Raw genomic sequence first — 27,487 nt, forward strand, 5'->3', positions numbered from 1 at the left:
AACATTTAAAAACAGAATAGAAAATTCAGACAAAAATAAATGGTCAATAATCAGAAGAAAATTATTTCATCCATCTCACAAATATTAACTGATCACTTAGTATATGCAAGCACAGCTCCAGGTGCTGGGGATAAAAGCAGTGAACAAGACAGTTAAAACTTTTCCTCTCATGGAGTCTACCTTCTAACTGGAAAGGATATGGGTAAAGCAGGAAAAAGGATTGGAGATTGAATGGGGAGGCTGGTTTGCTTAGGGTATTTAACGAAGGCCTCTCCAAGATGGTGACGTAAACAATGACCTGTATAAAGTGAAGAGGCAAGATGTGAGAATACCGGAAGAGCGTTGCAGGAGAAGGGAATGATCGAGATGCAGCAGGAAGGCCTGTGAGGCTCAGTGGAGAAAAGGTGAAGAGCGTGGAAGAGGAGGTGAGGCAGGAAGATGGCACACTTTCTCCCCTCTCCCAAAACTCACATAACTTTACCCTGATCTCAGCTGATGACTTTATTTCCTATTTTGCTAAGAACACAGAAACAACCAAAAGTGAACTTTAAACAAGTTTGTGCTGTATAGTGCAAGATAATGGTTTTGGAGCTAGAATACTTGGGTTCAAATCCTAGTGTCACCATGGACTAGCTAGAGGCCTTATCTAGAGGGCTAACTTAACTTCTCTGTGCATCAATGTACTCAACCTATAACATGGAGATAATAAGCCTACCTGCCACATAAGGCTGTTGTGAGCATCAAATGAAGTAATATTGGTAGAGTGCTTAGAACAGTGCCTGCCACACAGTAATCACCGTGTAAGTGTGGGTCATCATTACTTGCATGGATGAACCATCTATGCTACAATCTAAATCAATCCCTTGACTCGTATAATGGATCTTATCTCCTCTTACCACCTTACGGACATTATTTCAGTAGTTTCTTCCCTGCATCATATGATTTCCCCCTCTCTACAGGATCATTCACTTCAGTACAAACCTAATAGTGTCTCTCAAAAACAACCAACCAGATGCTTCTACTTCTTATGTCTCAGTACAATCCATTCACCTCTTAATAGCCAGGGAGATCTTATAAAAATTTAGATTATCTGATTCCCCTTCTTAAAATTATTTAGTATGTGGTAAGTTAATGGCTACAGATTTCTCCCATCCCAGTATGTATACTCCTTTGCAATGGCTATCACTCCTTTTAACAGGTAAAGTCTGTTTCCCCACCCCTTGAATCTGAGATAAGTTTTCTGCCTTGCTTTGTGCTAAAGAATGTGATGGATCAGTCCATCATGAAGAAGAACGAAGATAAATCTCTACTGGAAAAGGGCTGTAAAAAAAAATGTCCAGATACCCTCAAAAATGTAATCATTGAGTTCACACAATGTATACTCCAGCAGACAAAGTCAAATGTGTTTTAGTTTCTTCTCAGAAAGTATTCTAATAAACTAAAGCAAAATGTTTTGAAATGTAAAAAACAAAACACAAACCAAAATATTCACAAACAAACAAAACAAACTAAAAAACAACCAACCAAAACATTTTCTATTTCTTGATGTACTTTCTCCACCTGGCCTCTGAGCCACTGCCCTCTCCCTTCTCCTTGGCCACGCCCTCTCAGGTTCCTTTGCTGGTTCTTCCTTATCTTCTTGACCTCTAAATATTATAGGGCCTCAGGGCTCAGTCCTTCAACCTTTGGCTCTATCTATGCTAACTCTTAAGATTCTTTCATCCAGTTTCATGGCTTCAAATACTTTCTCTATATTACTGTTGACTTTTAAAAAATTTCTAGCCCTAACTCTTCTCAACTCCAAACATGAACTCCAACTGCCTATCTGAGCACTCTTTTGCCCAAAGAATAAAACTCTAAGCATGTATTTCCAAGAACTTTTAGAAATCCTTTCTTCAGCATTGCAAATAAATAGATTAAATATCAATTAAGGATCAGTAATTCAAGACTAAAACAGATGCAAATCATTTGCTACATATAAGTGTTTTCTGACTCAGGGACCTCAGGATACCGTAAGATGTTGAGAGATGCTCTCATCTTGAATGAGAGGTAGTAATGTACAGGTGCCAAAGGGCATTTGACTCTGGAGCAGTTGGCTTGGTTTAAATTCTGGTTCTACCATATTCTAGCTGTGGCAGTTTGTGTCTATAGCCTTAACTGTAAAATGGAGATTATGATAATGGTACCTACCTTACACGGTTATTGTGAGGACTTAATGAATCAGTAAATGTGAAGAGTGTAGTTAATGCCTGGCACACGTTGCTACATAAGTGCTTGCTTTTCTTGTTGTTATAGTCTAACTATACATATATGAGATAGATGTCTTGCATTCCTCAGTGATCATGCTGATGCCAGATTTTTTCTTCCTTTTTTGTGCCCATTTCAACGGGAGGGGCACAAAGGGAGCTGGTGTCAGCGTACTGAAGTAGGAAAGATTAGTCTGAAGAGTAAGAGGCTCAGTATCTACAAAGCCCAGCTCTGTTACTCTAGAATGTTACTGAACAATGTCGATCTCTGTCAACTGCTAGACACTGTCTTCTTTGGATAGACTGTTCTGTCCTTCCATTGCAGAGAAACCACACAGTCTCTAAAGTAAAACGTCACACTTACCATGTGTCAGGCAGTAGTACTGTTCTATTCAATTTACACTTACTAATTAACTTAATCCTTACAACGATGCCATGAGATAGATTTTACTATTTTACTATATATTTACTATAATCTTCATTTTATAGATGACAAACTAAGGCATAGAGAGGTTATTTGTCTCAGGTTTAGTAAGTGATGGAATCATGATTCAAACCTAAGCATTCCGGCTCAGGCTTTTTACTGGTAACCACACCTATACTCCTTCGCTATCAAATGCCATTCTTCCTGTAACAGCCCTTTCAATTTAAAATGCTTTCTGTTGTGAAATAATAAGTTAAATTCACAGAATACATATGATGGTTGAAGAACTGCAACTAACAGGGAAAGCAAAGCCTAAAGTCAAAAGAGGGTTTAGAAACTGCTCCGTGTGTATCAGGACCCTGCTGCACTCATGTACAGCTCTCTGGTACACATGCCCAGCTGCGAGAATATGCCAGCATACAAGTGCTGCCAGGTTCACTCATCAGTGCTGCCAAGGCATTTGTTTTGTACTTCCAAGGAGAAATATTTATCATACGCAGTCCTTCTCCCTAAAGTGAAAATCTTCACTGGTCCTATCTGAAATGTTTTTCCTGGAATGATTAACTACCTTAAGATTATAACCTTTTCTCTGTCTTAAAGTATGTGTATGTATTTACACATGTAACTATCAAGATTCCATCTTTTTAGGGTCTGAATTCCCATTCCCTAAGTTCATCTCTACTCCTATGTTCTCAAGTCAAGAGCTTGTTTTGAAATAAAGGGACAAGTGACACATACAGAAAATTGTTCTATGGCATGGAGAACAATCAGGCTGTATATGATTAACACATAAAGGAGATACAGCTGTGGAAAATAATTTCAAAGAGCCCACAATGAATTACTCTAGATTTTATAACAACCTGGTGAAAAGTCATAAAAATAAACTTGAAAGAAAGACTATAGTAAGGAAGAAAAAAAACCCTCCAAGACAGTCAAGGCTAAAAATGATATCCAGTTTTAGCAAGACGAAAATTTTTTTGCTTACAAAGAATTTGCCATGTGCTAGACTGAACTGGTTAGTCAAAAGAGAAATAATGCATAGATACCCTTTCTGCACCGTTAACAAGATCACATTAAGAGGACACATCTTAATTTATTTTTTTTTAAAAAGCATTTTCCTGACTGGGAAGTTTTTACACTTAGTTTAGACATAAAGTACTATGGAAATGAAAATTCCTGTTCTAAAATGTTATCTTTCTTTTTCAGTAAATCTTTTGGCAAATTAAGAAACCACATCTCCTGGGACTGCTGCAAAAAGCACATACGGATTGATTCTAGTAAGTCAAATGCTGACGGAGACTCCAGATCAGATACTAGAGTTTTATAGTTAAAACAAATCTAAACAATGCTTACTGAGGCTACTACTCCCTTAAGCGAAAAAAAAAAAAGCTATGGAAAACGAAGTGTTATAAAAACAATTGATCTGTAAAAGGAATATTTGTAAAGGAAATTCCATTTTCCATTTACTTGTAATGTCAGAGAATTGTTTCCCATAAAAAAGTTCCTCTAAAGGGTTTAGCTGAGCACTTCATGTAAGAGAGAAGCTAAGAGTGTTCACTGAAGGGCAGATATGGTCTCAGTACTGACCAGATGGGAGTGCTAAGCCCCTAGTGATTCACTGTTTTTTTTTTGTAGAAAGTTCCTGCATCACTTGCCCACAATCAAATACAGTCTGTTAATCTCCATCTAGGGCAAGACATTCTGGTTTTGCTTAGAAATCCAGCAGTTTCTCATGTCCAGCTCTTACATATGTGGGTCCCTGCACTGGCTCTGGTCTTTACAATGTACTTTTAAAATTACAATAAATAAAGGCAAGCCCACTAGAATTCAGATTCTACCAGCTACCAACTGGTCCTTGGGCAATCCAACTATGTATTTTGAGCTTTAGTTTACTTATGTATAGGTGGGCTGAAGTATGGATTAGAAGACACAATCCATACAGAAGCATTTGTAAGCTGTAAAACAACATACAAACAGTAGCTGTAAAACAACATACAAACAGTACACTATGTAAGCATTCGACATACTGGCTGAATGAATCAAATACGAGTACCAGATTATTAGATTTTCATGGCGCTTTATCAAATACCTAAAGCTGTCAAGACAAAGGGTGCATTTTAATAGTGATATATTTTATTTTAGTCCTACTTCTTCAAAATCTTCTTAAAGAGTTTATGTAACTAGATAGCAATAAACACATTTTCCAATATTTTATTTCACTTCTATTTCATTAATGTACTCATCCTAAAAGCACATTATATTTTCAAAACTGTCATTTGATACTAAGTTAGCAGTTCAGGGAAAAAAATGGAAAAAATGATAAAAGATCTCTAGCACTCACACTGGCTCCTAATCTGAGCCAAACACCAGGTTTGGCATCAGTCAATGAACTCAATTCCTCCATTTGAGAGGTGTATAAGTTTAGCTCTATGGGACTGCCTAGAGCAAAGGTATTATAAATGTACCCAAGTACATCTGCTTTATAATGTCTTTGGCCTGTTCAACTGTGGAACTTGAACTACACACCCTTCCAAACACTGGTGCAAACTCATTTTATCTTAAATATTTTGGAAACGAGAGTCTGTAATTATTATTTTCACTTCCAATGTACTAAAATCCAAAACATGTCTTGACAAATTAATAATGAAGGCAATACTGTGGTGATAAATTAATATACCAATATCATGTCACCTAGATTACTTTATATCTACGTTAAAAATATTACAAACTGGTGAATTTTGAACCAAAGTCCAAGCCTCCATAAGAATACCTACTATAAAGCTTTATATCTGGAGGGCACAAAAAAAACTCTTACACTTCTTTTTGACCTCCTTATAAGAATCCACTTCCCTAAAGTTACAAGCATGATTCTATGTCTCTAAACTGCCCTCCTGGATCATGAGTACAAAAAATTAACATTCAATACTTACTCTTCTTTATATCTTCTGGATATTATTAAGCACAAATTTAGTTTTTCCTGGGGGGGGGGAGTTCAAAATTGAGCAAAAATTTCTCATTAAACCCACCTATTTGAGCATATACATGATATACATCTAACATACATATTTTTTTGAAAGCCTAATTACACCCTAGGTAGTCGGATCAAAATACAAAGTATGGGTAAGAACTGTATCATTCTTGTACATTTAAATATCTTCTCATAAATGCTGAAAGTAATATGGGAGGACTGGGTAATTTTGATATGCAATAATTATTTGCTGACTGAATGAACAAAGAAATGAATGAGGGCACATAGCTTTGCACTGTGCCTATGAAAAGCCACATCCAGCACTACTTAAAAGGGTCATGTTCCTTTTGTGGACCAGCCTGTGTGGCTCAGCTGGTTCTCTCCCTCTCTGTCTAGGCCTCCCCTACCCCTGCCCTTGTTGAACATTCTGTGGTTTTATGTCTGGCTTGGCCTTCAGATTTACATGTCCCATCTTTCTCCATTCTCAGCTATCCTGACTAGAACATGTCCTTTAAATCTGATAATTCATTTAGGCAGTAAATTCCCCCTCCTCTGCAATGATCTGTTTCTAGGTCCTTACCTTACTTGCAAATCCAGATTATCCGTACTTCTGCAAATGAATGAACAAACAGTATAGATCCATAAACCAAACAGGAAAATCCCTCATCTTCCTGCCGCCAAATATACAAATTTATCTTTATTAATACTTCCTTTTTATTTCTACCATTTTCTGTTATCTCAATCACCTCTCTGCTGGAGCAATCCCAAGAGGATAAAAAAATGCCCTAAAAGCTCATACTTCAACAAACAAACAACCTTCTCTTTACCCACCAGGCACTGCTCCATTTCTTTGCTCCAACTCACAGTAAAACTTCTGGAAAATGATCTACATTTTCAGTCTCTACTTCCTCTCCTCTCACTCATACTTTGACCTACACTAATCTACTGAAGATCTGCATCTCAGGCCACCCAGTGACCCCTGCACCTCACCAAGTATCTGCAAAACACTTCTCTGTATGCCTAGTGGCACCTGATTTAATCCATCACAGCTCTCCTCTAAGCACTGTCTTCTCTCTAGGCTCACAGGACACTATGGTAATTAATACTTTTTTCCCTATTTCCTGGCTTCTCCTTCTCACTGTCATAAGCATTTCCCAGCCTTCCAAGTAGTACCTCCTCTAGTGTGACACAGTAATAGTGCCTTCACGTAGGCTTCTCCTGAGCTCAGGGTCTAATCCCACATCCTTTTATCAATGCTTTCTACTTCCAGTCCCATGGTTTGAGGCATTATTTATATGCTACTGATTCACAATTTGTATTCTAATCTCTCTGCTTATTTCTCAAGTTCATATCTAAATGCCAACCAAACACCTCCACTTGGATATCCAACTGACATCTCAAAGCAATTATATCCCAAATGGACCTATTACTTCCCAGCCCTAATTATTGTTCCCACATTCCTTCCTACTCAGTAAATGGAAGGACACTCTCCCACAGACTCAAACCAAAAACCTAAGAGTTATGCTAAATTTTTTCCTGATCCAAATACATTAGCAAGTCTACTTTTAAAATATATCTAGAATCCCATTCTCTTTTCTCCTTCCAGCTCCATGACTGGCATGCCAGCTAAACAACCATCATCTCTTGTCTAGACCTCTGCAAAAGCCTAGTCTCCCAGCCCTCACCAATGCCTTTCTTTAATCTGTTCTCTTCACAGGCACTAGAGTAACACGTTAAAATACATAACAAATTATGTCACATCCTTGCTTAAAGACCACTCAGTGGCTTTCGACTATCAGTAAGGTAAAATTTAAATTTGTTGCTGAGACAACAAAGCCCTGCAGGGGCAGTTCCTCCTGTGTTTCTAGCCTGTCCTCATACCAACTCCCTCTATGACCATGCTCCAGCCACACTGGTGTCTTTCAATTCTTCCAACATGACACAAGTTCTTTCTCACCTCAGGGTCTTCCTATCCACTTTTCCCTCACCTGCAATGCTCTTCCCCCAGCTCTTTATGCCTGATTCCTTCTCATTTTATAGGTCTCAGCTCAAATGTCTCTATCTCAGAGAAGCCTTTTTTGCCTACCCTATGTAAACTGAATTCCCTTATTCCTTGCTTCCTCTTAGGTATATCCTCTATACTGCACCTTATTTCTTTCCTTTGAAATATTTACCATTCTTTCATAATACTCTCACTTGTTTATCTGTCTAGCATGTCTTCCTAAAACTAGACTCTTTGCAGGATGCAATGCTGCTTGTATTATTACTGCTGTAACTCTAGCCTAGGAGAATGTCCAGTAGGCAATCAAAATATTTATTGATAGAATGAATAAGCCAACATGGGAAGATATTATTCTGGTCCTAAATTTTATGTAAAAAATTCTCAGCCTTTTTCTTTTTCCTTAAACAAACAAACACCTTAAGCCTAGATAGAAACAATTACTCCTAGGGAGCATTCTGAAATAAAAAGTAAATTCAAAGCAAGCAAATTTTATCTAAAACTTTTTCCTTGGAACTTCTGATACTAACTTTACAGAAAGCTTACTCACAATTTAAACGCGCTGATTCCAAGAAACTGGCTACCCCAAGCCATCAAATCATTTAAGTTATTCTTTGAATCCTACCCTAAGTTCTGCAATCCGACCAGACTTCACATGCCAAATGAAGCACTTTGGATAGAGAACAAGGAAACTATAATGCTCCACATTTCTCCATTATAAATTTGGTTTCCTGAAACCAGAGGATAAGGCTAAAATCCATCATCTTCTAGAAATGACCGCTCAGGTATGATAAAAAGCAGAATATGCTAAGTTTCCATTTCTCTGTCCAATTCCCAAGAATCTCACGTCCTATAATAGACTTTATTAATCTTGATCTCCTTTTCATCAATAAAATGTCAGTGCTAAAAAGCTATAACAACCAGGAAATAATTTTGAGCAATTTTGACTTTCCTGTTGAGAACTATTCTGGCCCACTAGTCACAAGGGATAAAAAGCAGGGAAACTTCATAAAATCCTTCTCTTTACAATGCCAGCTTGGAGTTGCTCCAGGAGCAAGTCTTTTGGGGTTCATGTGTGTGGTATAAAGATTAGGGAAAGGCAAAATGCATGAGAACAAATGGAAAGTGCTTACAGTGGCTCTGTACTAACTTAGCAAGTATGGCCTGAGCCTTACCAAACACATTCACACATACCAAAAAGGTAAGAATGAAAGCATTCAGCAAAGAATGAGTGGTGCATACACAATGGAAACAAGGCTCCCTGGACATAGGAAGATGATTTAGGGATTCAAGGAAAAAGAGGAGCAAGAGAAGCTGGCTTTTAGCTATAATTAAGCAGAATAAATGCAAAAGGGATAAAATGAAATATTGATGTGTTTTATATATTTGAGCAGAAAAAGCTTTTACATAACTTCACGTATAGATTTTTAAAAATTATACATATATCGACACAAGCATATAAAAAAATTGATTTCATACTTGTAATTCTTCTTAGCCTTTGCAGAGAGAGACCTAGAGTAGGTGCATTGTAAAAAAAAAAAGCAGTGAAAGCACATAATAAAGTAATTATTCCTCTTTCTATTTCCTCTTATCCTTTATAGAGTCAATCTGACTGGCTCTAAGGATACTTCCCAGAAAGGCATCCCCAGGAAACTTAAATTAACCACATTACCGAAGTCTCCTATAATAAAACAGGGGGCGTGCCGACCCTTCCCAATCTGATCAAGGACTGTATCCCACAAGAAAGACTTGCTTATAAGCCACTAAGGGAGCTACACAAACACTAGTAATTTTAAAAGAATAATTAGTGTATATTGTTTCCACTCATCTCACCTTTTTCTTCAGATTCCATTGAAAACTACCAAAATGGGTTGGCTTACCTATTTTTTTAACTTCTTCTGCAAAGTATGGGTCATTCAAATCAACATCGGAGGGAAGTTCATCTTCACTGGCCTCTTCAGCAAGAGCCTTAAAGTTGAATGCAAAAATACGTACAGTTTCATTATTCTAATAATGTATGTATGTGAAGACAAATCATGTGTATTTCTTTTAAATCAAGTAGTTCAGTCTAAAATTAAACTAGTTTTTTAAATGGATCAGTTTATCAAACTTCTTCTGCAAAGTATGGGTCATTCAAATCAACATCGGAGGGAAGTTCATCTTCACTGGCCTCTTCAGCAAGAGCCTTAAAGTTGAATGCAAAAATACGTACAGTTTCATTATTCTAATAATATATGTATGTGAAGACAAATCATGTGTATTTCTTTTAAATCAAGTAGTTCAGTCTAAAATTAAACTAGTTTTTTAAATGGATCAGTTTATCAAACAACTCCCACCTAACTCATTATTTTGTTTGTTAAACAAATAATTATGAAATATGTAATAAATGCAGGAAACTACGTAGGGCTTTTAGGAGAAATCAAGTTATACATGGTTTCTGCCCTCAAAAATTTTATAATCTATTAAAAGAAATTGGACACATAAACATATACATAAGTAACAGTAATTCAAAATGGAAAGTGTTAGAAGAGACATAAAGTGATGCAGACATACAAAGGAGAATACTTTTAGATGGGTGATCAGTGGAGAGAGATGGCCTTATCTCTCATAAAATTGAGAAATGACAGTGACTATCAACAGCCTGACAGAGTACACTGTATGTTATCTCTTAAATTATTAGAGCAATTCATTTGCTGGTTAATTAAAGAAAATTTTTATAATGAAATTTTAAAACATATACAAAAATAATGATAATGTAATGAAACCCTTGTTCTCATAAGCCAATTTAAAAAATTATCTTGTTTTATCTATAACCCACCCTTGAAAACTGCTGAGCTATTTTTAAGTAAATCTATTGGTTACATTTTTCCTAATCAAATTTGAATAGACTGTCTACTAAATTAGTACATTTAAATTAAGAAATCAAGCCTATAAAATAAACAGAACATATATGAACTAAGATCAGACTAACCGGATTGAGTTTATCTCCAGGAATCTAAAACATTTCTAAGTCATTTTAAAAAAAATGTTTAGAATGCATTATTGCTAAACATCATCGTGCATGCAAAAAGACCCACTAAGCCCTAAAGAATATTTATTTTGACTTTAACATCCTTTTAAGAGCAAGCGTTTCTAAAAATTTTTTCAACAAACTATTATATGGATTCAGCAGTCACATAATATTTTTAATGCAAATTATTAACTACATATCTGCTCACACATTTCTTTAACTGCTTTATAGATCTAAATAATAGTTAGGTCAAGATACCAAATACCATGGCACATAAACATGTGTTCATTTCTTCAGTAATAATTTTTCAGTATCAAAACTGAAGTCACTGAATTAAAAACGGGGCAAAAATATTTTTAACTTTTAGAAAATTCTTGAAATTCTTCTATATAAAAAGAACCTATGGAGTTGGAAGGGATCTGCTGGAGTCATCAAGTCCAGTACAAAGCACTGAGTCTAGAACACTCTGGACACTCAACAATTGTATTTTGAATACTGTTGACAAAATGAGACTTAGACCAACGAAGGGAAAAAGTAAAAGCCCAAGATAAGCTCAAAGCTTCTAGTAAATGAAAATCAAACAACAAAACTGCTACAAGTCTCAGAGTGACTACTTACTTTACTGACTCCATAAAGATCCACTTGAAAATTTTCCAATAAACTGATAGCTTAACCATTTGTGGAGTTATTCCATTTAAAAGATATTTTACTGCCTACTTAGTTTGAAAGGAACTTCTAGGGAAGAAGAAAGGTAGCACATCAACGGGGGTAGGGATCTTACCCCATTTCTCCATTTTACTATCCATTTCTACGTACAATGATTACAGTAGAAGTACAAAAACTACTCTTTCCATCATTCAACTTTGCAGTCCTCTACCATTACAGCACTAAAAGTCATAGCTGTACCATAAGCACCATAAGCTCACACAGTATAAACAGTACAGTACAGTAGAAAGAACACTGAAGTTAGAGTGTGGATTCTGGTCTCAGCTTGGAGAATGGCATGCTGCATAACCTCAGACAAGTCACCTAATTTTCCACAACTATAAAACAACATAGTTGGACTAGCATTAATCATTTGAGATTCCCCAAGTTGTAAAATTTTGTGATTATCAGTAATAACACTGTAAGGCAATGACACCCCTGCCAGAATGCTGCATTTTTCAGTGACCAGATAAGAGTATTTTTTTAGTAGGAAAAACCATAAGTGGTCTCTGCTATTATTAAGGATTCTAACTCTGGAAAAGATGTTATCCCCTGAACAGCGGTAATCAAATCATATTTTCCAATATTAACACAGAGGAAATACTCTTGATAAAGGGATTTGATGACAATAGATGTTAAAAGAGCCATATGATAATACTGCAAAAATACAGGTTGAGAAGTAGAAATGTATAGCATAATTTCACTCATGTTAAAAACCCCTATATGCCTATATCCTCAAGTAAAAACGTCTCTTCCTCAAAAACACAGAACAGAATCATACTGCTTTATAACTAGACATCAACTAAATTATGTATTTCATTTATGTAGCATGTAGATGTAAAATGTTAGGGTGCAGCATAAAGTGGCTCTGGACTCCTAACAGGCTTTGTACACACCATTATGTGGTCTTGCTGAAAAGATTTAACCTATTGAATTCTTTCGTAAAACTGGGATGATAACAAGGTCTACTCCAGTGAATGGTTACATTTTGTAATAATGATGCCAAGCACCAGTACCTTCTTTTTTTTGAGACAAGGTTTCTCTTGCTGTAGTGTAGTGGTATCATCATAGATCACCACAACCTCAAACTCCTGGGCTTAAGTAATCCTCCTGCCTGAGCCTCCCAAAGTGCTAGGATTACGGGCAAGAGCCACTGTGCCCAGCCCCCGGTACCTTCTGATACATGGTTGGTATTCAATAAATATTTGGTCCTAATTAACACTGATACCTTCTGTTTCTTTTTCAGTCTTTTTTTCTCTTTCTTCTTCTCTAAAAATTGTTCCCAAGGGGTCAGTTTATCCTTTCCTTCCAATTTGTTTTTGACCATTTCTTCTGCACTTTCTTTAAGACCTGAGGAAAAAATCCAAATAGTTGAGTTTAAAATGTCCTTCAATCACTTAAAAGTCTAATTTATAAAAAACAAAAGTAATTTACACATATGTAATAGAGTAACAAGGTAAGTGCAATAGTGAATGTTTGTAACACCCCAATATCACAGAGTGACATGGGATCGTTAAAGCTGTATTTCCTAACAACAAACGATAATAAACCTAACCAAATAAAATCAAAATCAATCAACAAACAAACCCAGTAACTTGATAAATAGTCAAGCCACTAAGGAAAAATCCTTTATTTAAGCTCAACCTTTGTTTCTCTATGTTGTTTTGACCCTCTAAGAAAAATTCTGGTATAAAATCTTCTCGGGATATGACTACTAATTAATTTTTTTTTTGGTAGCAAAAAACAAGTGGTTTCTCTTGTCTTTAACATAATTATCTCTACTTGCTTCTGTCATCCAAGTGAAAGCCTGTGTTCCCTGGGAACTACAGGTTTTTAACAAAAACTGTTTAATAAGGCAATCCCAGTTGAAATACCCCATGAGAAAAGAATTCTTAATCTCTCCTTAAGCACTCTGTGAGGCTACATGGTTAAGATCAAAAGGACCACCAAGTTCAGATTCTCCTTTTTATGGTTTAGTTCTTCCAATGCTGCTATTTGCTCTTATATTTCATCTCTAAAGGTCTTTGTTCCTATAGTGTGCTGCTGTTGATCCGTGTTTCTTTCTAGGTGTCTTATGTGACAACTGAAGAGGGGTATGAAGGTGGGAGTAAAACCCCCAATGCTGATCTATCAGTCTACGAAGACCCTCACTACTGCCAAAGTGAATGAAATGTAAATAGCGTGCTGTATTATTTGATAATAAAGATGTTTATTTTATTTTGTAGTATTTTTGGAGGACATGGTTGGGTGGGGCTTCAAATATTTAGATGACATAATAAAATCCATTTAAAAATAATAAATAGAATGATTTGAGATGCTCTTTTAAAGAGAGATATGGCTAATCCAGATCATCTTCCCAGATACATTATAAATTCTAAGGAAGTGGAAACAATCCTAAAAATATTATAATTCTTTTTGTTGATGAGTATACAGAGACTGAGAACATTTAGCAACTTGTCTAAGAACATGCAGGTAGAAAGCTGCACAGCTAGAATTTGAACTCCTAGATCACCCTCTATACTATTACCAAATACATCTAAAATGCTGGTTTGACCTAAACAATGAAGAAATGTATAGCCCAAAATAAAATCTAAAGGTTTGGGCCTAGGTTCCTTATCTGCAAAATGAATGGTTTAGATCAGAACTATGCAACCTTTCCCTCCCACATGTACCTATTTCCCCTCTCTAACGAAATATCTAGTATAATAGAAGTCCAAATATGCAACCTAAAAGTGGTGCTTTTGGGCCTTGAGCCCCCAAAAAACACAGTTTGAAACAGCTGGAATATATGATCTGTAAGGTACCTTCCTTGGTTTTTAACCTAAGACTTAATCTCCAAATTTCTACAACTTAGAAAGTATTAAATTACACTCAAGGTTATGTAAGATTTGTTTTTATGACATACTGCTGTTAGAGTTTCTGATCTATTAAATGCCAAATCAGAAACACAACTTTCCATTCAAAAATATTTTTTATGAGGAAAACATAATTTATTTTACTAAACAGCTTTTAGGAAAAATGTATATTATATAAAACCATGTCCAGATCTCTGAATGATTCAACAGATAAATAGCACCTAAGAAATGTAAACTGGAGTCTTCATTTGGGAAAAAGCAGCAAATTCTGATAAAGCAAATTGATTTCTAATGACAAAATAAAATAATTTATACATTATGCCTGTAGGTCAACACATAATCAGTTGTCTCAAATTTTAAAAGTACAGTATTATATTACTAGATGTTTAAATAATAATCTTTAGTCTACATATTTTCCTGCTTCAAAATATTACGTTAGTATCAATATTTTTTAACCAAAAAATTATTTTCTGATTAATTTTGATCCTTGAAACTTAAATTCTATTTCTAGCTCAGCACATGTTAAGGAAGGTTCTGCGTTATCTCTTAAGTGACTACAACACTGGTCTTTTATTTTTTTGCTGGAGTGCAGTGGCACCATCATAGCAACTTTGACAGCTCAAGCAATCCTCCCGCCTCAGGCTCCCGAGTAGCTGTGGGCCCAGCTAAATTTTTTATTTTATTTTTGTAGCGATGGGATCTTGTTATGTTGTCCAGGCTGGTCTTGAACTCCTGGCCTCAAGTAATCCTCCTGCCTTGGCCTCCCAAAGTGCTGGGATTATAGGCATGAGACACCATGCTTGGTCTGATGTTTCTGAACTTTTTCTGGAGACATGGATACCTTGAGAATTTAATAAAAGCTATGGACTCTTTCCCTGGAATACTGTACTGGATAAACTTGTCTACAATGTTCAGGGAGTTTATGAATACCCAATGATCAACTCTGTATAAGGATCTAAGAGCCTCAAGGAAACAACAGTGGCTGAAGAGGTCTAGGGGAAGAAAAGAACCCATCTCCCACAACTTCAAAATTTACTAGCACTGACATTTATAGGTTCTACATCAGGGTTCTCAATTTCAGCACTCTTGTCATTTTGGACCAGATAATTCTTTGATGTGAAGGGTTATCCTGTACATTGTAAGATATTTAGCAATATCTCTGGTCTATCCACTAGATGCCAGTAGCCCTAGTCAAGACAATCAAAAATGTCTCTAGACATTGCCAAATGTTCTCTTGAAGGGTAAAATCATCTCTAGTTCAGAACCACTGGTCTAGACAATGATTAGAAGTCATTTCTGAAAAGAAGGGCTATGTCACTGTTTGTATCACATAAGTGGTATTATTTTATTTACATGTCTTCCAACTTTATAAGTTTCATCTGAGTATGCCTTTTCTTCCAACTAGACCAAAAGCAGCTTAAAGTCACCTTCTTTCATATTCCCTAATATTTAGCATAGTGCCAGACACATAGTAAGTACTTAATAAACACTTAATTGATCTGTCTTTAGGGAGGCTTTCTTACTTTAAGCCAACTGTTTGATCTTTCATGTTTGGAACATATTCTCTCCAACAGAAAATGAATCAAAACTTTAAGATTTAAATAAATGGTCTTTATCCGAGTGGTTCATGTGGTTAAAAAAAGGAAGAAAAAAAAAAAAAGAACCTATAGCTACAGAATAATTCATTAAATATTTATTCTTAGGAAACTTTTTTGGTACTTAGTTGGTTTACAACAATAAAGAAATAGTATCTTCAATTAAATACAGTCTTAATTTTTTTTTGCCTGGCTCTCACTTAATACACCAAAATAGTAGAATAACAAACACACTGCAATGAATTAACACACCATCATGATAACTTAAAAAATGCTTTGTTCTCATTGTCATCATGAGGTCATTTAAATCTCTTGCCATAGATCACAGTTGTTTATGTTCCAAGTTCTTAAATATATGCCCATCCCAGAAGCCTCTTGGCATATGCACAAGAACATTCTTCAGAGACAGTTTTAGCCTCATTTGAGAGCAGCCACTATGTGACTGAAAAACAACTTCATTAAAACTTTTTTAGTTTTGCACAAATTTGTTTTAAAAAATTTTAAGTGTCTAGCTAAGGACTGCCGAATTAGTTAAAAATAACATCAACAATCCTACAAATAAATAAGAGGCAAAAACCCCTTTCAAAGTCAACTATGAACACAGATGACTCAATTATGACAATAATAACTGAAGCACAATCCATTCAGAATTATTTTGGCAGTTTGCATACATACTAAAATACTTTTAAATATCCTTACAAAGTCCTTATAAAATAAGGGCATATATTCCTCCTGACCTTATTCATTTGAAACATTTGAAGTCTTCAGAGGGCAGGACATGAATAGCTTGAAATAACTACACTAGGTACTACAATTGGCTTTGTTCATAAAAATACAATGCATGTTTTAAGATTTCTGATATAGGCTGAAACTAGCACTCTATTTAAATGAGGATTTAGGATCTATGGAGAATATTCTTGAACACTTATGGCTCAATCTTTTTTTTATGGTTGTATGTTATAAATCAGACTGTGTAACACTCAATTCCAGAAGTAGCTTTTAAAATGAAACTAGCTACCACCAGTGTCACCAGAACTCCAAACCTGGAATCCACTCTGGGTACAAAGCTAATTTATAGAGGAAAACCACCAGACATGCCCCAAGGAACACTGTCACCAAAGACATCCCTTCGAACTGGCCCAAGGAACACTGTTGCCAAAGACACCCCTTCAAACTGGCGTGTTATCCCAAAGGATCTGGGGAGAAGGACATATTTACTCACATAACAGCGGTCACAGGAATACTTAGTCCAGATGAGTAAAGGGGATCTTTGCCAGTGCCATTTTTTTTCCTCTGTGGTAAAGTAAGGTGACTATGTACACAGGGTATACTTAAAACATACTGGATAAGCCAAATTATCAACTTTGTAATTACAAAGATGAAGATTTGAAGTGTACCTAGCATGTAGCACACTCCTTATAAATGTCTGCTGAATAAAAGAGCAAATGAAAAGAAAAATGAGTCAAATTTTTCCCCAACCTTATGGACGAGGAGCAACAATGCATAAAATTAAAAATTAAAAAGTAAAATAACTACTAGCCTTACAAACAATAGTAAGCAGCAAAAATTACCAATCAGCCTGAGCCAACAGATGCTCTTTGGCTGCATTTAATACTGTTATATCTACCATATGGAAACAACACATATAGCTAATAAGAGAGCATAGGCAAGTTGCTAGATTGGGAATTGTTTCTCATACAACTGTTAATTCTGTATCTCCCAAAACATTCAATGAAGTATCCATAGAAGATACACCCAAAGTATGCAACGAATGAGCAAAGATTAATACTTTTTGTTGTTGACTATCTAAAACCTATTTCACTGGGTAGGAACTGTTTTACATGTGTCTTGAATTTGAGCTTATCCTCTCACCTCTTCCAAATCTCCTTTTATTCTCTCTTGAAATAATGCCTTCCATTTGTAAGTATATTCAGTTTACTGTAAATCGAGCTGCCCCTGCTTCTTAGAATCAAATATTCTTAAAAAGCTGACTTCAAATATAAGACAACATTTGGACCTCATTAGGGAGCTATTGTTTCCTGTATTTGCCTGTACTTTATTTGTATGTTTTCTTTGCCTTTCAAGTAATTTGTAATCACAATGTACATAATATCAAGCTGTCTTAGTACTAACAGACTAAATTCTGGCCAAGTCTGGTGAAGCCATTTAGCTAATTAGTTTATGGCAAAGAGGACTAAGAACTACTTGTTCTATTGTTATTTTTACACATGTTTATAGGCAAGGTAGAAAATAAATGAAAACTTTTAAATGAATGGCCAAGATATAAGGAAACAAAGGGAATTTTTTGGACTCAATCACAACAAGAAAGCTCAAACACAAATAGTAAAATAGCTTAGAAGGGTTTTCCTTGGGGACATACTCTGATCTTCTATGGTCTAGTATGGATCTTGGGTTTTAACGGGCTGCTGGCCAAGGAGGCAGGAGACAGAGTATGAAGCCTGATCATGGTGGGAGGTCCCATCAGAAACTACTGTGCTTAAGGGTGCTCTCAGTGGGTGATGTCCCTACCCCCTCAACTCAGAGGGAACACATGCCTCTTTGGGCTTTGGCTATGGGCAGAACAAGGGAAGTAAAAATATATTTTTCCCCCAGAGAATTTATAACCACAAGCCCACAAATCCATGGGTTTGTGGCTGGAATTCACACTACTTGTGTGGCCCAAAATACTCCAATCCAAAAATTTAGTTTCAATTGGTCTTGGATTGGAAGCGCTGTTAGGCACCTGGCAAATACTCTCTAAAAGGAACACTTTTGACCTAGGCTTCTAAGGATTCCCATAAGTAAACAAAGATCCAAGAACAATGAGATCACAATCAAAATTCACTATAAAACAGAGTGTGCAGAAACAAAAAACTACAAGAACCAAAAAGACTATAATTTTTAGAATTATCAGATACAGAATACAAAATCAGCACATTTAAAAACAGAAGAGGAAATTAAAAGATCAGACTATCAAACTGAGATGAACTTGGAAAAAAATAAAACAACGCACTAGACAGAGGTGAAGAAAGAATTAATGAACTGAAAGAAAAAAAACTGAAGAAATTACCCAGCATGCTACACAAACTCAAAGATACAGAAAATATGAGTTATCAGATATGGAGTGAGAAAGCACCACACATACCAAATAGGATTTTCAGAAGAAAAAAAAAGGGAACATAAGGAAAATATAATACTTTAAGAGAAATGGCTCAAAAGTTTTCAGAACTGATGAAAGATATTAATCTTCAGGATTCTGGGTACCCAATTAATTCCAAATAAGATTAAAGCTAACAAACAAAAATGACCTAGATACATCATAGTGCAACTCTAGAACACCTAAGTCAATGAAAATATCTTAAAAGCAAGGTATCCAAGACAGCATGGGAGAGCAAGGCCATACCTGTCCTGATGGGATTCAAAGTGGGCTCTGAGGGATTAAGATAGTGTGCTCTTTAGTCACATTGGCTTCATCACTTGCACCTCTGTCAATGGAAGTCAAGAAGCCTTGCGAGCTCACAATAAATTTACCCCTTTACCATTAAGAGGGGGGACTGGCCAATACCCAATACTAGCCAATACCCTTCCCTCCCTAATTCTCAATATTCACAGCTTCACCACCACAATCTACCTTCAGGAATCATCCCACCAGGAATAATCTCTTCATGCTCTTTATCCCTACTCATTTTGGGTACCATAAAAAGTCCCTTATCATCAGGTTCCCCTTAATATCCCATGTTCTAATCCCCAGAAGGTAGCTGCACACCCACTCCTCTGCCCATACCTGCCCCCCATCAACTCTCTACCATTAAATTTTATGGAATTCACAGTATATTATCAGCAAAGCTCATTATATCTCTGAACATTTTCTCCATCCTCTTTTTCTAACTGAAACCTGGCTCTCCCCCAAGGATACTGCATGCTGCAGCCCTTTCAACGATTGTTGCTGGTTCATGTTTTGGTTTCTTCACAGAATCCTCACACCAACTAGCCTAGAGGTAGGCTAGGTGTGGTGGTCATTAGTGCTCTTCATCCAGTTTTAGGGAGTGTGGCAATGGTCTAGGGATAGGCAAACTAACTAAATGACCAGTAAAACAGAGAGTCAAACAACAGATACAGTTTCGAAACTCTGGAACATGACAGAGGTGAAATGTCAGATTAACAAGGGGAAAGGAGAGATTATTTAATAAACAGACTAGGATAAAAAAGATTTTCTATGTGCACAGAATAAAACTGGATCCCTACCTCATATAAAAAAATTAACTCCAGATGTATCAAGGATTTAAATGTCCAAAATCTTAAGTCTTTTAGTAGAAAATAAAAGGGAACATTACCCTCATCTGTATAAAAACAGCTTTCTTCATTTGGAAGAGGTTGTTGAAAATAACAACAAAAAAAATTTTTAAAAAAGCTTTTTTAGCTAAAACACATGAATAATTAAATATAAAAGATAAATTTGACAATATTAAAATCAAATACTCCTGTTCATTAGATGATATAAGGAAGTAAAGGAAGAGAGAAAGAGGAAGAGAGAATTATAAACTAGAAGGTATTTGCTATCCTACAAAAGACAAAAGATTAGTATCAAAGAACTCCTAAAAGCCAACAGGAAAAGCATTAACAGAAAAATGGCCAAAAGACATCTATTAGAATTTCACCAAGGAGGAAACATATATGGTTCAATTTCACTGGTAATAGAAATGCAAATCAAGTGCTGCTGGTGAGACTGTAAATTAATACCGCCACACTTATAAAGTTGAAAATTCAGATGGGTGTGGTGGCTCGTAATTGTAGTCCCAGCTACTAGGGAGGCTGAAGCAGCTTTGAGGCCAGGAGCTGGAGGTTGCAATGAGCTATGATTGTGCCACTGTACTACAGGCTGGGCAACAGATCAAGACCCTATCTTTAAACAAATAAATAAATAAAGTCAAATATTCACATATCCTATAACCCAGCAATCATAAATACTCTTAGGTAAATACCCAGAAAAATTTAAACAAGTACTAGGATATATGTGTGTGTGTGTGTGTGTGTGTGTGTGTGTGTGTGTGTGTGTGTGTGTGTGTGTGTATTCCTAACAGCATGATTCACCACACTAAACACCTAAGAACTGAAATGTGTATCAAACAGAAGAATGAATATATATAACTACAGTACAGAAATCAAATGAATGAAGTACAGTTACACAAAATAAAGATAAATCTTAGCAATATGATGTTAGTTAAAAAAAAATCAGGTCCCAAAGATTTTAAAAATCCCAAACACAACCATACTCTCCCCACCATAGTTAACAACTTTTATATGGTTCATATATCATATGATTCACCCATTTAAAGTATATGATTCAATGGCTTTTAGTATATTCACAGATATGTGCAAAATCGCCACAATTGTAAAACATTTTTGTCTCCTCAGAAAGAAACCCTATTGTCTCTCCCTTCCCCCAGCAATCACTAATCTACTTCCTGTCTCCATAGATTTCCCTGTTCTGGATATTTTGCATGAAATATGTGGTCTTTTGGGACAGGCTTCTTTCACTCAGCAAAGTATTTTCAAGGCTCATCCATATTGTAGCATGTATCAGCACTTCATTCCTTTTATGCACCCACACTTCTTAGGAGTATTTACAAATGAGAGAAAATTATATACAGTGTTCCAAAGAAGACAGACAAATGGTTAAAAGGTGTTTGACATCACTAATCGTTAGAGAAATACAAATCAAAACCACGATGAGATAACACCTCACACTTGCTAAGATGGCTACTATGAAAAAGAAGAGATGACAAGTCTTGGTGAGGGTGTAGAGAAAAGAGAATTTTGTACACTAGTCTGGGACTGTAAATTGATATAGTCATTATGGAAAACAGTATGTAGTTTCCTCAAAAAAAATAAAAATTGAACTATCGTATGATCCAGCAATTCTACTTTTGGGTTTATATCCAAAAGAAATAAAATCAGTATCTTAAAGAGATATCTGCACTCCCATGTTCACTGCAGCATTACTCACAATAACCAAGATATGGAAACAACCTAAGTGTCCATCTACAGATAAATGAAGGAATTGTGGTACATATACACAATGAAATATTATTCAGTCACAAAAAATAAAATTCTGCCATTTGTAACAACATGGATGATTCCTGGAGGACATTATGTCCAATGAAATAAGCCAGACACAGAAACATAAATACTGTAAGAACTCGCAGATATGTAGAATCTAAAAAAGTCTAACTCAGAAGCAGAGAGTAAAATGGTGGTTGCCAGGGGTTGGGGGCTGGGGGAAATGGGAAGATGTTGGTCAAGGGATACAAATGTTCAATTATAAGATGAATAAGTTCGAGGATCTAATATACAGAATGGGTGGTGATAAATGTGTTAATTAATTTGGTTGTGGTAAATCATTACATAATGTATACATCTATCAAATCATCACACTGTGTACCTTGAATATGTTCAATCTTTGTCAGTTGAATGTTTTTTAAAAACTATATATACAATAGAAAGCAAAGGAATGAGCACTGAAATCTAGATGGTTTCCTCAGGTATGGAAAGGCAGGGGAAAACCAAATAGGTAAATGTAAGTTACCGTAACTTTTGTAGTAGGTGGCAGGCTCACTTATTCATTCATTTATAAATAAATAAAGGGCCATGACAGACCAATGAGCAGAGGGCCTTAATCCAAGGATTATGATTAATCCGATTATGTACACCAGAGGTACATGAGAATAAAGGGACAAGTTGAATAAATTCAACCACATCATTTTTGTTCTTCAAAATACATCATAAAGAGAGTAAAAAGATAAATTACAAACCAGGAAGAGGACATCTGCAAAACACATGACTGATAAAACACCAGCCAAGAATATATGAAGAACTCCTATGAATCAATAAAAATGGTCAAAAGACATGAATAGACATTTCATAGATGAGGAAACACAAAGAAATGTTTTTCCTCATTAGAAATCAGGTAAATGCCTGAGAAATCCTTTAAAAACTAAAGTCCGGTCACATCACTTCTACTTCTCATTTCACATAGAGTAACAGCTAAAGTCCATCCAGACAGACGTCTACAAACCCATCATGAGTTGGCTGTCTCTCTGACCTCATCTTCTACTTTCCTCGCCCTGGCTCATTCTCTTTCCACCACATCTGCCTCCTTATTATTCCTGGACACATCAGAAATGGCTGCCCCTCAGGGCCTTTGCATTTGTTGTTTCCTCTCCCTGAAATGCCCTTTCCCAGGATAACATGCGGTATGCACTGTCATTTCCATTAGGTCTTTGTTCAAGTGTCATTTTCTCTATGAAGACTTTCCTGACTTTCCTATTCTATTTAAATTGCCACCCACTCCCATCCCTAAACTTCCTATTTCCCATTTGGGCTTTATGCTTTAGTTTCCATAGCCTTTAATTATCACCTAAGATGGTATATATTTTACCTACTTGTTTACTAACTCCTTTTCTCCCCTCCCCAGCCTCCATACCTGAGAATGTAGGGCCCATTGAAGCCCAGACCTTTGTCTGTTTTGTTCAATGCTGTATCTCCACTGCCAAGAACAGAATCTGACACACAGTAGGAACTCAGTCAATATTTGAGAACACACAAATTAAAATGATAATGAAATACCAATACTTATATATTCAACTGGCAAAAACTCAAAAGCCTGACAATAACAATTAAAGATGAGAATGAAGAGCAATGGGAACTCACATTACTGGTGAGAGTATAAAATGGTACAAGTACTTGGGAAAACAATCTGGCATGACCTGGTAAAGGTAATTATGACCATGCTCCACAACCAAGAAATTCTACATATATCCAAGAAATTCCATCTATACCTATGTGACAAATCTAAGAATATCCACAAAGGCATTGTTTATAATAGTAATAATTTATAGTAACTAGCAATAGAATGGATATATTGTGATATATTTACACAAAGTAATTCTATATAACAATTAAAGTGAACAGACCATATCTGCATGTACAGATATGGATAACTTTCAAAACCAGATATTTAACAGAAAAGGGCAAATGACAGAAGAATACATAGAGGATGCTTTTATAAAGTTCAAAATTAACAAAACTAAATATAGACTGTTTAGGGATACATGCATCTGTGGTAAAACTACATAAAAAAGAAAGAGAATGATTAACCCAAAATGTGGTTTCATAGTTTCCTTTGGTAGGGGAATGAGGGGAATGTAATTAGGAAATCATATAGGGGACTGCAGACATGGGTACATTGGTGTTCATTTTATTATTTTTCTTAAAACTGTATATACACATTGTGTGTATTTTTTATTCTATGATTTTTTTCACAAAATGTAAAAATAAAAAAAGATAGTGAATGAATGTTTACTCTTTGATAACTGTGCTAAACTGCCTTCCACCTGCTTTTTGACATTTAATGCGCACCAAAATGATAGGTACTGTAAACCTAAATTTTCTGACTTTAAGTCTTATGTGTTCTATCATCACAGTAAACTGTTAATGTTGTTCCAAATTTCATTATAAGTAGGTCCGAAATTATACATGGCATTTGAAAAATCCATCTGTAAATTGGTGGCTTAAACTCAGTGGTGCCCATAATTGTTTTCCTCCCTAGAAAGGTTTCTGATCACAGAAGCTATGAATATATAAGGATATACTGAGGCTAGGGTACAACCAAAACGGCATTTCTAAGTCAAAAAAAACCAAAAACCTTCCTTGCTACAAAAAATCAAAGGACAAATACTTCAACCTCCCTAGCATTTCAATATTTAAAAACCTTTATAACAGTTAGTTACATCTAAATTCAATCTAGATTTTTCTTGCTGCAATCTAAGTATTTTCTTCCACATTTACTCTGATGAATTTATATATAAGTTAACCATACATTCTTATTACTTTTTATTTATTTATTTTTTGAATAGAGACAGCGTCTGGCTATGTTGCCAAGACTGATCTTGAACTCTTGGCCTCAAGTGATCCTCCTGCCCTTGGCCTCCCAAAGCGCTGGGATTACAGGCATGAGCCACCACACCTGGTCCATTCTTACTTCTTCTAAAAAGACTTTGCAAATAAATTTTAGGAAAGCATAATCTTCCCAACTGTTTTCCTATATGGTAGACAGAGAAAATGATAATGTTTGTACAGTACATTGGAGTAAATGGAGGAAGCAACCAGAGAAGAAAAGAGCATGGGAGCTCTGGCTAGCCTAAGGGTTAAAGGGATCAATATTTCAGCAAATTTGTCATCCACTGGTGGCATGTTAGTTGGGAATCTCTGAACTAGGGTAATCCTCTAAGGTTTACTCTTTCAACTTTTCTAGTATTTGTAATTAACTCTGGTTATTTCATTGGCAATGTCCTCTATGCAACATAAAAAAAAACATAGAATCAGCGTAACGAAGAATCAAAGTAACTTCAAAATTCAGGACTTCAATACAGTCATGTGTCACTTAATGACAGGAGATATTCTGAGAAATCTGTCGTTGTCATTATGAAATCTTAGAGTGTACACTTACACAAACAGAGATGGGATAGCCTAGTATATACCTAGACTGTATGGTATAGTCACTCTATTGCTCCTATGCTGCAAACCTGTACAGTATGTTACTGTACTAAATATTGTAGGCAACTGTAACACAATGGCAAGTATTTGTGTATCTAAACACAGAAAAGGTAATGCATTGTGTTATGACGGCACTAGACAATGGGAATTTTTCAGCTCCACTATAACTTATGGGACCATCATTATTATATGTAGTCCTATCATCGACTGAAATGTCATTAGGTGGCATCTGACTATTTTCATGGCTTGTCTTATTAGCAAGCGCTATTTCTATTCTTACAAATTCTCTGGTGACAGAGTCTACTAAAAAAATTTGTGACAGGCCAAACACTCCTTGGGTTCAAAAAGATCTCAAAATCTTAAATGCCAACTAATAACATACATGCCTAGAAGCCTCCAGTATTCAACGGCAAATATGCAAAAGCCTCTTCTTGCCTTTTTACAACTTTCAGAGCATCTTATTAATCAGAAGACAGGATTTTCACACATGACATCGTGGCTACGGATCAAACGCTCTCTCACACATTGAGATGTCTATAATAGCACAAATTGGGCCATCCCAGTAAGTGCTTATCGTTTTTTTTTAAATAAAAATTCTCCCAAATTTTCAAGTAAAATTCACTGAGGGTCTTGTGCATCTTTGTGTAAATAACAATAAACACATGCAGATTGGGAAGAACACTAAACTAAAAGTTCAGGCCTCTGATTTAATTAGCAACCTAGGGCAATACCCTTTAAAGTTCTTAAATGGGTTCTGCTGTCAGAAAGATCAAGGTTTGAATCACAGTTCTTCTTTTTCTTAGTTTTGTGACCTTAAGGAAGTCTGTGTCTCAGTTTTCTCTTTTGCAAAACGGGGCACTAACCACTTTGAAGATTATTTTTTTATTTTTTTATTTTTTTATTTTTTTGAGACAGAGTCTCATTGTGTTGCCTGGGCTAGAGTGCCGTGGCATCAGCCTAGCTCACAGCAACCTCAAACTCCTGGGCTCAAGCGATCCTTCAGCCTCAGCCTCCTGAGTAGCTGGGACTACAGGCATGCACCACCATGCCCGGCTAATTTTTTCTATATATTTTTAGTTGTCCGATTAATTTCTTTCTATTTTTAGTAGAGATGGGGTCTCGCTCTTGCTCAGGCTGGTTTCGAACTCCTGAGCTCAAACAATCCGCCCACCTCAGCCTCCCAGAGTGCTAGGATTACAGGCATGAGCCATCGTGCCTGGCCCACTTTGAAGATTTTAATGTAACGTTGTTGGTAAAGCACCTAGAACAGTTCCTGATACATCATAGACATCCAATAATTGCAAGTTTCCCCTACCTCCCCCAAAGGATATTTTTAGATGTAATTCTTCTGGATCAAAATTATGTGTATAAATAAATTACTTTAAAATATTTTAATGTGGCCGGGCGTGGTGGCTCACACCTGTAATCCCAGCACTTCGGAAGGCCGAGGTGAGAGGATTGCTTGAGGCCGGGCATGTAAGACCAGCCTGGGAAACATAGTGAGACCCCTGTCTCTACAAATGGTTGAGGTGGGAGGATCACCTGAGCCCAGGAGTTTGAGGTTACAGTGAGCTATGATGACACTACTGCACTCCTGCCTGGGCAACAGAGCAAACCCCTGTTGCAAAAAAAAAAAAAAAAAAAAATTGTTTTTAATCTCCCAATGTTTCTACTGAAAGAAGGAGCAATGTGATCCTAAAATGAAATATATTTTGTGACAAACTAAGCTGAAGATGCTTAGGAAAAGTTTGTTAAGTCCTACACAGACTTCTCATTTGATAAGAGCTATCCCACCTACTCTGAACAACGATTAAAGTGAGGAAGAAAAATACCCTCACACTCCCTTCCCCTAGCAGATTACATCAGGCAAATGCTGTCCATATGTAAGGACTAATACAGGGCTCCTCCCACACAAAACCAGAAAATGCGCAGCTTGCCTTGCTACCAGTTCAAGCTTCACCTTGGATCTCAAAGCTGAAAATTATCATTGTATAATAATATAGTCAGTGAACAATTGTCTACAGTGGTCCAACTGAAAAGACACTGAGAAAGGCTGGCAAATCTTTCAGAGCACAGGAAATATGGTATATGGTCCCAGAGTGGGAGTAAACTTTGCTATCAAACCAAAGA

At 36.1% G+C, this 27,487-nt stretch overlaps 1 protein-coding gene across 1 annotated transcript in view; it reads right to left on the reverse strand.

Moving 5' to 3' along the window:
* Positions 1–27,487, reverse strand: part of ESF1 (ESF1, nucleolar pre-rRNA processing protein, homolog (S. cerevisiae)) — a 76,520-nt gene that overhangs the window by 3,151 nt on the left and 45,882 nt on the right. The window contains 2 exon segments of the mRNA XM_012640423.1: positions 9,471–9,605; positions 12,581–12,702. Coding sequence (XP_012495877.1) covers positions 9,471–9,605; positions 12,581–12,702 — 257 coding nt within the window.

This window comes from Propithecus coquereli, unplaced genomic scaffold (assembly GCF_000956105.1).
Source record: "Propithecus coquereli isolate 6110/MARCELLA unplaced genomic scaffold, Pcoq_1.0 Scaffold153, whole genome shotgun sequence".
NCBI lineage: Eukaryota > Metazoa > Chordata > Mammalia > Primates > Indriidae > Propithecus > Propithecus coquereli.